Source organism: Erinaceus europaeus, chromosome 5 (assembly GCF_950295315.1).
Source record: "Erinaceus europaeus chromosome 5, mEriEur2.1, whole genome shotgun sequence".
In the NCBI taxonomy this organism is placed as follows: Eukaryota; Metazoa; Chordata; class Mammalia; order Eulipotyphla; family Erinaceidae; genus Erinaceus; species Erinaceus europaeus.
Window position 1 is genome coordinate 47,224,227 of NC_080166.1, and position 15,431 is coordinate 47,239,657.

Genomic DNA, 15,431 nt, shown 5'->3' on the forward strand with positions numbered 1-15,431 from the left:
CCATAAGATACTATGCACAGTGCCTAGTAACACCGGAAAATTGGGGAGATGAATAAAGTTGGAATAAATAAGTTAAAAAGAATCATTTAGTGGGCCAGGTGGTAGCACACACAATTCAACGCACAGAATATAATGTACAAGAAGTTGGGTTCAATTTCCTCTGCCCAACTGCTGGGGAAACTATAATGAACAGTAAAGCAGTGCTGCAGGTTCTCTCTCTCTCTATATATATATATGTGTGTGTGTGTGTATGTATATATATGTATATATATCACCTCCTTCCGATTTCTGTCTCCAACAAATAAATAAATAAAAATATCTTTAAAAGATTTATTTTAGGGAGTCAGGCGGTAGCGCAGTGGGTTAAGCGCAAGTGGTGCAAAGTGCAAGGAGCGCATAAGAATCCCAGTTCGAGCCCTTGGCTCCCCACCTGCTGGGGAGTCACTTCACAGGCGATGAAGCAGGTCTGCAGGTGTCTATCTTTCTCTCTCCTTCTCTGTCTTCCCCTTCTCTCTTCATTTCTCTCTGTCCTATCTAACAACAGCGACATCAATAACAACAACAATAACTACAACAATGAAAAAACAAGAGCAACAATAGAGAAAATAAATATTTTAAAAATTTAAAAATAAATTATTTTTTAAAAATCACTTAATAGTACCAGAAACAAAGGAGTTAAAAAATAATAAATTATATAAGCATTCACTCATTGTGTCCTTCACACTTTACTGTATAAGTTCTTTACAGTAGAAATATTAATTGGTAAACATGTACAAAAAATTATGATCCATTTACATAAATAATTGCTATATGGATTATAATGTATTTTCCTATTAAGACAGATTTCATATGGACATGTAAAATAGTACATTTTAGCTTATTTAAATTATATAACTATTTGAATATCAAAAATTTTTAATTGAGAAATATTCTACTATTATTACTTTGTGCCTTTGGGTTTCAATTTCTTTACTTCATCTTCTGGTTTCTCTTTTTTTGGCTTTTTTATTTCTCTTGGAATGATGTCATCGAAAGGATTAAACAAAACCTGTGAAAAGAAACATTTATGAAGTATTAATTTCAGGAGGCCAAGAGGTGACATACCTGGTTGAGCGCACACATTACAGTGCACAAGGACCCAGGTTCAAGCTCCTGGTCCCCACCTGCAGGGGAAAGGGTTCACAAGTGGTGAAGCAGGGCTGCAGGTCGCACTATATATTTCTCTCACTGTCTCCTCCTCCCCCCTCGATTTTTCTGTTTCTATGCAATAATAAATAAATTATTTTAAAAGAACCAAAATATTAGTTTCATTTTTCAATGTCACAGAAATTAAAACCAGAGAATCAGTATAATGATATGTATACTATCTATAGTGCTTCCACACGGCTCCATTGATTCTCTTAAATATGTTGGTCACACTATCATATCTAAAGCATATTTCACCCCATTTAACAAAAAAGAAAGACATTACAGACAGTATAAATAATACATAGGCAGAGAGACAAACTTAAATGTTTTGATTCCAAATCAAGTGCTACTTTTTTTTTTTTTTTTTTTTTTTTGCCAGCACACTGCTCAGCTCTGGCTTCTGATGGTGCAGGGAATTGAACCTGGGATTTAGGAGTCTCAGACATGAAAGTCTATTTGCATAACCATTTTACTATCTATCCTCGGCCCCTCAAGTGCTTTTTTTTTTTTTAAAGTCATTTCTCAGTGAAGCTGACTGTTAACTCTCCTACGAAGCCACTTCACTTTACTAAGTTTTTCGAATTCCTCTCACATTCCCTTAGGAGTGGAATGTTTTAGTTGTTGCTGTTTTGTTTATTTGTTTTACCACCAGACTTAATACTTATAGGATTTCTGTGCTCCCAGTGAACCTTGTTTTCTTTTTTGGTAGAGGTTGAAAAGCAGAGAGGTTGTGGGGTCAAAGGAACCCTCCTGCACTGCTGGTGGGAATGTAAATTGGTCCAGCCTCTGTGGAGAGCAGTCTGGGGAACTCTCAGAAGCCTAGAAGTGGACCTACCCTATGATCTTGCAATTCCTCTTCTGGGGATATAGCCTAAGGAACCAAACATACTCATCCAAAAAGATTTGTGTATACCTATTTCCTTGAGTAGTGACTCATAGTTTTCAGCATACAAGTCTTTCACTTCTTTAGTCAGGTTTATTCCTAGGTATTTTATTGATTTTGCTGCAACAGTGAATGGGAGTGATTTCTGGATATCCTCTTCTTGGGTCCTCATGCATGGTAAAGTATAATAACTGAAACTTCGCTTTTACTGCATTAGCAGCTGAAGCACATCTTCTGTTTTTTTTTTTAAGAATTTATTTATTTATTAATGAGAAAGATAGGATAGAGAGAAAGAACCAGGCATTACTTTGGTACATGTGTTGCCAAAGATTGAATTCGGGACCTCATGGTTGAGAATCCAACCCTTTATCCACTGTGCCACCTCCCAGATCGCTTAAGCTCATCTTCTAATTCAAGATTTTCAAGGAAAAATCATTTAGTGAGAAATTATTTCGGGGGTCGGGCGGTAGCACAGCAGGTTAAGTGCACGCACATGATGCAAAGCTCAAGGACCAGCATAAGAATCCTGGTTTGAGCTTCTGGCTCCCCACCTGCAGAAGAGTCATTTCACAAGCGGTAAAGCAGATCTGCAGGTGTCTATCTTTCTCTTCCCCTCTCTGTCTTCCCCTCCTCTCTCTATTTCTTTCTGTCCTATCCAAAAACAACATTAATAACAACAACAATAATAACCACAACAGTGATAAAACCACAACAATGATAAAAAAATAAATAAATTATTTCTAGTGGCCAAGGAAATGGCTTAGCTGGTAAACTACAGAACTTGAATGTTTAAGGCTCCTAGTATGATCACATAGAGTGGTATTCTAACATCTATTTCATTTACTCATGTAAAACAAGACAAATATCATTAAATCAAACATGAAAACTTTTTTTTTGTTGCTTTTCTGTAACTTTTCTCTCCTCTCTCCTTCCCTCCCTCCCTTCCTTCCTTCCTTCTTTACAAAATATATCAATGAATTTCACCAGAGAACAGGTGGAATTTCTGGTAAAGAAAGGAACATCACTATCTGAAGGTTGATGGTTGTGTGTGGACAGCAAAATGAGGAAGCGAAGGAGAGAAAGTATCAAGCAGAAACACAGCACTGCGCTGCTCTGGTGGGCTCCAAATTTGCAGTGACTTTAAATCCATGTGGCAGATTTAAAAGGCCCATGCAACTGCTCAGGAACCAAGTGGCTTACGAAAGGGAGTTTGAGACTGCGTTTTAGAGCTGCAGAAGTTAAAGGCTCTTGAAAGAATCCCAGGGAACCATGTGAGAGAGACAGGGCATGGAACATTGTGCCCTGTGGCAGCCAAAAGTCAGCTAAACTCTAAGGTGTCTCAGCTGCCATTAGAAACCCTGGTGAACTGGGAGTCCGGAGGTAGAGCAGCGGGTTAAGTGTAGGTGGCTCTAAGCGCAAGGACCAGCATAAGGATCCCGGTTCGAGCCCCCAGCTCCCCACCTGCAGGGGAGTTGCTTCACAAGCGGTGAAGCAGGTCTGCAGGTGTGTCTATCTTTCTCTCCTCCTCTCTGCCTTCCCCTCTTCTCTCAATTCCTCTCTGTCCTATCCAACAACAACGACATCAATCATAACTACAATAAAACAACAAGGGCAACAAAAGAGAATAAATAATAAATAAAAAAATATTTACAAAAAAAAAAAGAAACCCTAGTGAATACAATCAGACTGCCTATAGGACAGAACAGTGACCTGAAGCTCACAGCAGAGTTCCTACTTTTCAGAATCAGTCTGTGAAGAGAAAGAGGTCTAGTATCCTCCCTTCTTCTGTTGTCCCCCGCTCCACACCCCCCACTACAACTCTATAAGGGATACTAGCCACCATAATACCATAATACTATCTCACTTCTTTAAAACTGCTCCTACCTCCTCCTCACAACTCACATACAAAGCAAAATCCAGCATCACATGCTGGCCAAAAATAGAAACCAAAAATATGGGTAAAATTAGGAAAACCCCAAGAATGGGAAATCAAGACGAGCCAGCACTTCCATTTTGCAGATCCAGAAAATAAAGGCTTTAGGAAATATATTGTTATAAAATCTGAAGAAACACAAAGCTCTCAATTTAATATGGAGAACTTGGCGGGGCCAGGTGGTGGTGCACCCAGGTCAGAGCTCCCGCTCTCCACCTATAGGGAGGATGCTTCACAACTGGTGAAGCAGGTCTGCAGTTGTCTGTCTTTCTCCTTCTCTATCTCTCTCTCCCTTCTTAATTTCTCTTTGCCTGTCAAATAAAAACTAAAAAATAGAAAGAGAAACCAGGAGGGGAAATGGCCGCTAAGAAGCCATGATGTGTAGAGCCAGCACCAAGCTCTAGTAATAACCCTGATGGCAATAAACAATTAAGTAAATAAATAACTAAGAAATGGACTAAGAAAAAAAAAAATCCATGACTTTGAAGAGTCACTTGATAGGAAAATGGTAAGGTTTAGGAAAAAATGAGGAAACTCTGCAGCCACATCTCGGTACACCTAGTTAAGAGCACTTGTTACTGTGCACAAGGGCTGGGGTTCAAACCCTCAGTCCCCACCTGCAGTGGCAAAGCTTTATAAGCTTGGACACAGTAAGTTAAGAGATTTATAAAAATATAAAGTAAATAATCTGTATGCTTCTATGTAAGTGTACAGAAACATTGAACTCTAATATCAAGTTAGTGTAAATTCATCTGATAATTTAAAAATACTAATATTTTATTTTCAATAAGAAATTAACTGATGTATTTTACAATGATAAATATCTCCCTACCTCACAACTTTTTATTTTGTGTGGATTTCGTGGTCTTTCTTCATTATCAATATCTACTTCTGTCAGTCGCAACATGTTATATATTGTATCCCCTGTAACCTATTCAATAAAAGAAAATTTTACTTGCATTAATTATTAGAGAAGTAGACTTTACAAAGTATTCAAAATCAAAGAATTTCATACTATATAAAAGAGTATATGTATTACACAATGGAAATAAAGCAACTTCATTTTAAGGAGAAAAGCACAGGTAAGAGTTTAACCCTTCAATAAACATTTTTTGGAAATTTTTGAAATATACTTGGTATCAGTGTTTATTACAAATTAAAAGTATAACACTGCAGGGCCCAGCACTGCACAGCGGTAGAGTATGCACATTACAAAGAGGAAGGACACGGATTGAAGCTCCCAGTCCCCCCCCAACAGGACGGAAGCTTCACAAGCAGTGGAGCAGGGCTGCAGGTGTCTCTTTTTCTCCCTCCCTTTCACTATTTCTCTCTGTCAATACCAGAAAAAGAATGGGGAATTTAAAAAAGGGGGGTGTCAGGAGGTATGGGGGAGCTGCTGTGAAAGCTCTAAGCCCCAGCAGTAACCCTGGTGGGGAAAATACAAAACAAATCCTCTAAATAACTGTCTACCAAACGTCACAAATTTTAAAGTCGATAGTGACGTCCTTTTAATTAAATTCTATTACACTGTGCTTTGTCCTTTGTATAAGTTACACAATAATTATAAACAATGGTGCATAATTGTAACCTAAATCTCATTTTACTATGTACTCTTATTTAAAAAAAAAAAAATCATCTCACTTGTGTTGGAGTGGCTCAAATGTGCCACAAAGCTTATTTCTTTATCTATGCTACTAAATATAAAACAGCTGCTGCATTCCATAATTTTACGTTGACTCTTTATTTAACACATCTTAAGACATTTTATAGAGTACCAATACTTCAGTTGTACTAAGGTTCTATTTTCCCCTTCATGGTCACAAAATTCAGCTAAGACTAGAATATGAGAAACCATTCCTGCTGAACCAGCAGAGGGAGTTTATATATTACTTGATACCACTAAGCCTGAGTCCTGAAGATTTGGGAATATATACGTGAAAAGGGAGAAAAGTTAGAAAACTTTCAAAATTTCTTTATAATTAAAACTTTATATGGAAATGACAGTAAATAATGATGCAACATTAAATAAAAACAGGACTAAATAGATACTGTTCAAATTACCATATCCGATAAAAGTTTAATGTTAACACAATTTCTACCTTAAACATAAGGAAATTATTCAATATTAATAAAACGATACTTAAGCTACTAAGGTCAGTCATTACCTATGTGGGGTACTTCTAAAATTATAAAAGTGATAACTGAATGATCTAGTAGATAACATCACTAACATAACATTACAAAAAATATTCAAAGTCATAACCAATGGCTTATTTCAGACACAGTAAAGAACCAGTGGTCCCTCATAGTTCACTATATCAGGAATCTATAATGTAAAACAACTCCTAAAAAAGTTGATCATCTTGTCATAGAAGCCCAAGATAAATGAACACAAACCTTTCCAAAGATGGTGTGTTTATTGTTAAGTTCATCTGCTCGACCAAGTGTAAAAAAAAATTGACTGCCATTATCATGAGGACCAGCATTTGCCATGGCAACCAGTCCTCTCCGATTAAAACGCAACCGTGAGTGGAATTCATCCTGAGACATAAAAAAGAAAAGACTTAGTTGTATTGCGCAAGGTCCCATATAACTTCCAATTAAAGATAGTAAAGTTTTGTTTTAACTGATTTTGAAGTATAAATCAAATAGAATATTTACTATTACCAATGCTATTAAACTTAACTTCTCTAGGATATATAATTATCTTCTAAATATACTGAGGCACAAAGTTAGTCTATGTTTAGGATGCTGCCACTTATAAATAGATTTCTAAAATTGTTCTTTATTTATTATTATCTTATTGAATAGAGACAGCCAAAAATCAAGAGGGAAGGGAGTGATAGAGAGGGAGAGAGACAGAGAGATACCTGAAGATACCTGCTCCACCACTTGTAAAGCTTTCCCCCTGCAGGTGGGGACTGGGGACTCAAACCTGGGTCCTTTCGCATTGTAATGCATGCGTTCAACCAGATGCACCACCACCCCTCTCCCCACAAATGGATTTCTAAGAGTCCTACTTTCCCATCTCCCCAAAACACCTAAATTTTAGTCTTCATTTTTTTCATCAATAAAACCATCATTGAACAATTTTAAAGCTTCAACTCCCTGCCCTATTCTAAGTACTATGTAAAAAAAAATTAATAAATCACGTTTTTCACTCAAGGAATCTATTATAACTGTGCTTTTCATAAAATTTGCCCTTAATAAATAAATAAATAAATAAAGGAAGCAGGAGCAAATCTTCCTGATGTGTCTTCTTGCTATGATGAGGCTATATAGCAAACATAGCTAACAGAAATTCCATCCAGAACTAAAACTGCATTCATTTATAATAAGCCACAATATGTAATCAATGCTTTTCAAAAAGGCAGTTATTTTTTCTTAATAAATAAATTCTTGGGGCCAAGTGGTAACACACCTGGTTGAGAGCACACATTACAATGTGCAAGGACCCAAGTTCAGCCCCCGGTCCCCACGTGCAGGGGGAAAGCTTCACAAGTGATGAAGCAGGGCTGCAGGTGTCTCTCTGTCTCCCCCTTCCCTCTCGATTTCTCTCTGTCTCTATACAATAATAAATAAATAAATAAATTCTTTATTTTGGGGGGAGAGGGGGCACACTTGGTGGCACTATCTTTGCACACACACATTACCCTGCACAAGGATCTGGATTAAAGCCCTCCAGTCCCCATCTGCAGGGGGAAGCATCATGAGTGGTAGAGCAGCGCTACAGGTATCTCTCTTTCTCTCTTCCTCTCTTTCTCCCCTTCTCCTCTCAATTTCTCTCTGACTTAAAAAATGATATATTTTTTAAATTTTAATAAATAAATAAGTTTCTAAGAAAGTTGAATTCAAGAGATTATATAACTCTTGAAGAAAATCATAGAAGGTGGGGAGAATATTGGCTCCTGGGACATGGTGATGACAACAGACCTCATCGGGGGGTGGGGGTGGTGAAAGTATTTTCCAGACACCTATCACAAGGGGGTTAGAAACTTAATGCATGGGAGTCGGGCGGTAGCACGGCAGGTTAAGCGCACATGGCGCAAAGCGCAAGGACCTGTGTAAGGATCAAGCCCCTGGATCCCCACCTGCTGTCACTTCACTTTCTCTTCCCCTCTCTGTCTTCCCCTCCTCTCTCCATTTCTCTCTGTCTTATCCAACAATGATGACAACAACAATAATAACTACAACAACAATAAAAACAAGGGCAACAAAAGGGAAAATAAATATAAAAAAATTTAAAAAAAGAAATTGAACACATCTGCCAACAAGTATATGTAAGCTGTTAAGCCCCCAATAAAATAATAAAATGACAAGAATCAAAATAAAATTATCTGAATAAATATAAAAACCTGAGATAACTGAAAAAAAAAATTAACTGTATTATCTGAATACAATAAAGTAATCAGAAGTTGTTGGGAGAAATTTGTCAAAAGCAGCTAGTCTGTTACACTAATAAAAGAATAAAAGAACACTTCCTACTACATGGATATTCCAAACTGATGAAGCATCTCAATTTGGTGACATTATAGTCTAACAATGACAGCTAAACATTTTTTATAAATATTCCACATTTTCTAAGACCCTTATTATCTGAAAATTAAAGCAAACAACGGCTCAAGTATTTTCCTGAAGAATCACACGGTGACCTAGCAGTAGATTAAAGGATACTCTGTTCCATTAATACAAACATAAAATCTTGAAACAGTTCCATAGTTAAAAAGCTACTGAGTGGCCTGGGGGGTGGTGTAGTGAACAAAGCATTGGACTCTCAAGCATGAGGTCCCGAGTTCAAAACTTAACAGCACATGTACCAGAGTGATGTCTGATGTCCCTTCTCTCTCCCCCACCCCCATCCCCATCTATCGTCTTCATGAATAAATAAATAAAATCTTAAAAAAAAAAAAAAAAAAGAGGGAGTCGGGCGGTAGCACAGCGGGTTAAGCGCAGGTGATGCTAAGCACAAGGACCAGCGGAAGGATCCCGGTTCGAGCCCCCGGCTCCCCACCTGCAGGGGAGTCACTTCACAGGCGGTGAAGCAGGTCTGCAGGTGTCTGTCTTTCTCTCCCCCTCTCTCTCTGTCTTCCCCTCCTCTCTCCATTTCTCTCTGTCCTATCCAACAACAATGACATCAATAACTACAACAACAAAAAAACAACAAGGGCAACAAAAGGAATAAATAAATAAATAAAATTTGAAAAAAAAGAGCTGCTGATGTTTAACTCAAAGGTAAGGTATTGGTGCCATCAAATTAATAATAACCACAATTTCTAACTTCATTGAAAACCTATTATTATTCTTACCATATTTCTTTTTTTTTTTTCCTTAATATATTTCCACAATCTGGGTCAACTTCTCCAGATGGAGAAGATGAGAAAGAAGGAAGAGAGATACCACAACACCTACACTTCTTCCAATACAGTGGGTGCAGCTGGCTGGAAGATGGATCATAACAGCATGGCAAAGCAAGCACTATCCAAATGAGTTATTTTGCCAGTCTGTGAACTATCCCAGGACCCTAAAACCACCATATCAGAGCTGAACCGTTAGTGTTTTCTCTGTGTGTGTGTGTGTGTGTGTGTGTGTGTGTCTCTCTCTCTCTCTCTTTGTGTGTGTGTGTGCCTCACAAAAATAATTACTTAAAAATAGAATGCCATAACCAATGTTCTAGAAAGTTTATCAGACATAGTCAGATATAAGAAAATACACTGGGCAGTCTTTTTTTAAAACTCGTACATTTACTATTATATTTAGCTTCATCCAAATTCAGTCAAGCATTAAACTTTTCCATGACAACTTATAAAGAATGCTTAATAGGGTAAGTGCTATTTTATAGCAGATATGTGCAGGATATCTTATTTTTCTGCCAAGTGTGAAATGCATTTTATTTGGGGGGGGGGGGAAGGTACAATCATGCAATCTAAGATGACTTACAAATAAATAATAATAGAAAATTATGTATCACCTTGAATGGGGCACCATAAATTGATTCTCCACCAGTTCCTGTGCCAGTAGGATCTCCTCCTTGGACTATAAAACCAGGTACAACTCTGTGGAAAATGGTGTTGTCATAATATGCTGAAAAAATACAAAACAGTCTGTCAGGGCATAAAATAAAGTATATTTATAGTTATCAGAACAAGAGTCACAAGATGTCTTTCCAGAATGCTAAGCAGACTACTGAATTTAAACCATTTTCTCCTTACTTATAAAATACCTATTCTTGTAGCAAAACTTCTACAAAACCCACAGATATTATTTCTTATTATTTCAAGCTTTGACTTTACTTTTCAAAACAAAAGTAGAGGATTTTAGTATATGTCAGTTGGCCTCAGCTAGGGCTTCCAGGAGTAGCAATATTGTTGCCTAGGGGACATCTGGAAATATTTGACTGATAAGTATGGGAGATTCTCCTGGCTTCTTACGCATAGAGATCAGTAGTACTGGTTAACATCCCGTAAGTACAGAATAGCTCCTACAACTAATAATTACTAACCCAAATGTTAACAGTGTCAAGGTTGAAAAAAATCTTGTAGATTTCTTAATTTCCTAATTCTCCTTTATATAATATAAATCATAATTATTAACTATAATTCTTCTTCTCCCTACAGAAAATTTAATTTGTACAATATACAAACCAAATACTTATCAAAACACTTATTTGGTTATATAGGCCTAACATCACAATTCATCTTCCTCAATAAATTTTCAATAAAATAATATAATATATAATCAAATTCAAATAGATTAGCTTAGTAAGGCTCTGAAATGATAGGAAGATATTTATTTTTATATGTAAGCATACTCTTTGAAAACTATAAACACACAAAAGATATAATATATGATATTCTTATAGTATCTGAAACCTAGCGTCATTAGGAAAACTTGACAGAGATGAAAAAGATAAATCTATTAAAAGTCTGGCATCACAGTGTATTAAGATCTCAGCTAAGAATTTGGAGGGAAGGATAAAGAGGAAAAATTCTAGTTTGAATCAGAGTTTATATTAAAAATAACAGTAATAGTGCCCAGAGGAAAAGATTTTCAACATCATTAAGTCACTACAGAAATTTAAATCACAACCTCAATAAAATACCACTTCATATTCACTGAGTGGCTATCATCATTTACAAAGATATAATATCAAGCATTGGTGAAGATGTAGACAAGTTAGAATCTCATACATTGCTAGGTAGATTATAAAATCATACCATGTCTGTGGTAAACATTTTGGTGATTCTGCACAAATTTAAACAGTTTAGATATATAGCTCCCCAAACTGAAGAAAAGAGCGTGTATTAAACTAATACTAATATATCAACATTCATAGCAACACTATTCATTTAGCTGAGGTAAAAACAACCCAAATATTCAATGATTGAATGTTGAGTGAATGAATGAATGAATGAATCAGTCAGTCAATCAGTCAATCAATGAATCAGTGAGTCTACGGCCATACCACTCTGAACATACCCAGTCTCATATGAATGAATGAACAAAATGTGATATATTCATATAATGGAACATTACTCAAGGAAAAAGGAAATGAAGTATACAAATAGTATGGATAAATTTCAGAAACATGCTAAGTGAAAAAAAAAATCAAACACAAAAGGTCATGAGTTTAAAAATGTCATTTATTTGAAATATCCAGAGTAAGTCAATCTATAGAGTAGAAAATAGGTAGCTGCAAAGGGGGTGGGGGAGGGGGAACTGGGTGGGTTGTTAAATGACTAAGTGCTACAAACGTTTTAGACTAAAGTGCTGGTTTCAAAAGAGTGAGTTAAGAAATATGGGGAAAGGCAAAGAGGTAAAGTCAAGGAGTTTTACCCTTCAATATACTCAATAACTCACTGCTATAGTTTATATCTGTTACCAAAGGAGTTGCATGTCTCAAAAAGACAACTGCAGGATAATTCGATTCATATGTGCAGTATGAAGAACTGAAATGCATGCAATTGTTTGTTTATTTTTTTTTAAAAAAAGAGCCAAATTGCTGCTAAGACTTTGGAAAACTAGAGGTTGGGCAGGCTAAGCATAGAACTGTGAGAAGGGATGACTATATAACTATATTACTGTGATCTTATGATATTGTAAATCATTATGAAGACGCTAATAAAAATCAGTGTTTTAAAAAAGATAGTACACCACTAAATTGTACATCTTGAAATGACTAGCCTTATTTAAATTTCATCTGTTCATTTTGAAAATCCCTTGAAAGAAAGAAAATTCTTCCCTGAAGTTATCTTTTTAAAGCAAATGACCCCATCCAAAAATGGGCAGAGGATATGAACAAAACATTCACTACAGAGGAGATCCAAAAGGCTAACAAACATATGAAAAACTGCTCTAGGTCACTGATTGTCAGAGAAATGCAAATTAAGACAACACTAAGATACCACCTCACTCCTGTAAGAATGGCATACATCAAAAAGGACAGCTGCAACAAATGCTGGAGAGGTTGTGGGGACAGAGGAACCCTTTTACATTGCTGGTGGGAATGTAAATTGGTACAGCCTCTGTGGAGAACAGTCTGGAAAACTCTCAGAAGGCTAGACATGGACCTTCCATATGATCCAGTAATTCCTCTCCTGGGGTTATACCCCAAGGACTCCATAACACCCAACCAAAAAGAGGTGTGTACTCCTATGTTCGTAGCAGCACAATTCATAATAGTTAAAACCTGGAAGCAACCCAGGTGCCCAACACCAGACGGGTGGCTGAGAAAGCTGTGGTATATATACACAATGGAATACTATGCAGCTATCAAGAACAATGAACCCACCTTCGCTGACCCATCTGGGACAGAGCTAGAAGGAATTATATGAAGTGAGCTAAGTCAGAAAGATAAAGATGAGTATGGGATGATCCCACTCATCAACAGAAGTTGAGGAAGAAGATCTGAAAGAGAAACTAAAAGCAGGACCTGATCAAATTGTAAGTAGGGCACCAAAGTAAAAACCCTGTGGTGAGGGGTAGACATGCAGCTTCCTGGGCCAGTGGGGGGTGGGAGTGGGTGGGAGGGATGGGTCACAGTCTTTTGGTGGTGGGAATGGTGTTTATGTACACTCCTAGCAAAATGTAGACATATAAATCAGTAGTTAATTAATATGAGAGGGGGAAAATCAATTGTATGTCTCAAAGTTTTTCAAAACGCAAACTGAATCTTTTTAATATATAGGCTGTGTATTTGATATGCGGACTCTCTCAAAAGCCTAGACCAAGTAGATTAGAAGCATCCAATAGCATGGCCATATACAAGATACTGGATACTGTACAGCAAACCATAACAAAAGGACTTTTCAAAGTTAACCCAATTACCAAATAATGTGATGATAACATTAACTATCGATTGTCTTTTTGAACCCTAAGACAGCAGGAACCTCACATCTCCACTATGGAGCCCCTACTTCCCCCAGTCCTGGAACCCTTGGATAGGGCCCACTTTCCCGTATGCCTCTCCCAATCCATATCAAATAATATTGCATCCGCCGATCACAACCTAACCAATGCAACAATTGCCACCTCAACATGCTTCACCTCAGACTGTGTCCAGAGACTTCACGTGTGGAATGACAACCCTTCAGCTTCATTACTCGGGTGAGACCTTTCCTTTTATAGTACACTCTAAATTTCATCTCAGGTCGTTCACTTTCTAACAAAGTCCCATAACCTAGATATGCACCAGTTTCTATGAGAGAGAGCTTCTGTTCACACGTATCCATAAACTACTGCAAAATATATACCTGAAAGCAGAAGTACACTAGAGTTTGCAGTGAGTACCTCCCTAACACTTCCTCTCCACTATTCCAAGCCTGGGATCCATGATTGCTCAACAATTTGTTTGGCTTCGTATGTTAACTCTCTTTTCAATCACCAGGTTTCAGATGCCACCAGGATGCTGGCCAGGCTTCCCTGGATTGAAGACCCCACCAATGTGTCCTGGAGCTCAGCTTCCCCAGAGACACACCCTACTAGGGAAAGAGAGAGGCAGACCAAGAGTATGGACCGACCAGTCAACGCCCATGTTCAGTGGGGAAGCAATTACAGAAGCCAGACCTTCTACCTTCTGCAACCCTCAATGACCCTGGGTCCATGCTCCCAGAGAGATAGAGAATGGGAAAGCTATCAGGGGAGGGGGTGGGTTATGGAGATTGGATGGTGGGAATTGTGTGGAGTTGTACCCCTCCTACCCTATGGTTTTGTTAATTTATCCTTTCTTAAATAAAAAAAAAAGATTCATTTATTCATCATCACACACACACACACACAAAAAGGTAACTATGTTAGGTGGTAGATGTGACTATAGTAACCATTTGACTATAGTAGCCATTTAAAACTATGTACAGAATTGGTTTATAGTGCAAGTATGTCTTAAATCATCATGCTGTACATTTTCAAAAAATTCATCTTGTATGGCCTAAATACATATAATTTCTACTTGTCCAGCATATTTCAAGAAAGACAGGGGCGCGGATGCTAATAATTTGCCTTTGATGTGCAAACCACTTTAGTTGAGAAACATATCTGAAGCTCTACTCCATTCTCCTTATGTTTACCTAATTTTGTTTTTAAATAGTATAAACTACTACTTTCTCATAAACTGTACTGATAAGCATGTGAATAATATTTAAAAACATCACGATCTATTTAAATCATAGACTCAAAGAATGAAAATGGAGTTCTGTAATTGGATTTTTATAAATCTAGATCTATAATTCTTTCATTCAGGAGTCTCATTCTTTATAATCATTTAGGATTTTTACAAACCACTTATAAACCATTGCAATAATTCTCTATCTCACTTACTTAACTAGAACTATTCTAATTTTTTCTTAACTTTTCTATTCCTATTTGTTTCTCATTGTGTTCTTATAAAGAATGGAATAATGTTTATAAAGTTTTATCATCTAACTAAAAACAACAACAAAAAGAAAACCTTTTTTTTCCTTCATTATCATATTACTTCTAGTTTGTGCTTCTTCCACTTACCTGGCAAAGGACTATAATCTGCCAGTCATTTTTCTAATGTTTTTATACTTTTTGACTCATGTCCTATAAAAATGTCACTTTTTGATTCTTCACTGTTTTTATTTTCCAGAAACAGTCCTGACTTTCTATGTCTACTGTCTTTCTCAGGTCTGCTGACTATTATTTCAGGCTCCTCTTGACCGGACTACCTGTCTGATTCAATTTCCTGCCTGCCACAACAATTATTAGTAATGGTCTTTGCAGATGCTTTTTCTCTCTTTTGCTTTTGGCATCTTGTCTTTGGCCTGGATATTTTTATTCCTTAATTCTTCCCCCTGATAGTTTTCTATTTGCCTAATTATCTCTTGGGTTGTCAGAAAAGTCATGACGTATTTTTTCTGTTTCTCTAGATGCAAAAATGTGTCATGACTTTTCTGATAAGCCAAAATTTGA

General features: G+C 36.9%; 1 protein-coding gene across 2 annotated transcripts in view; it reads right to left on the reverse strand.

The window, feature by feature from the left end:
* CWC27 (CWC27 spliceosome associated cyclophilin) overlaps positions 1-15,431 on the reverse strand; it is a 224,467-nt gene that overhangs the window by 199,326 nt on the left and 9,710 nt on the right. For both annotated transcript variants that reach the window (XM_007534137.2, XM_007534138.3), the window contains exons 3-6: positions 9,973-10,085; positions 6,402-6,545; positions 4,837-4,935; positions 945-1,048 (exon numbers count right to left, since the gene is read on the reverse strand). In XM_007534137.2, the coding sequence (XP_007534199.1) occupies positions 945-1,048; positions 4,837-4,935; positions 6,402-6,545; positions 9,973-10,085 (460 nt within the window). The remainder of the gene's footprint in view (positions 1-944; positions 1,049-4,836; positions 4,936-6,401; positions 6,546-9,972; positions 10,086-15,431) is intronic.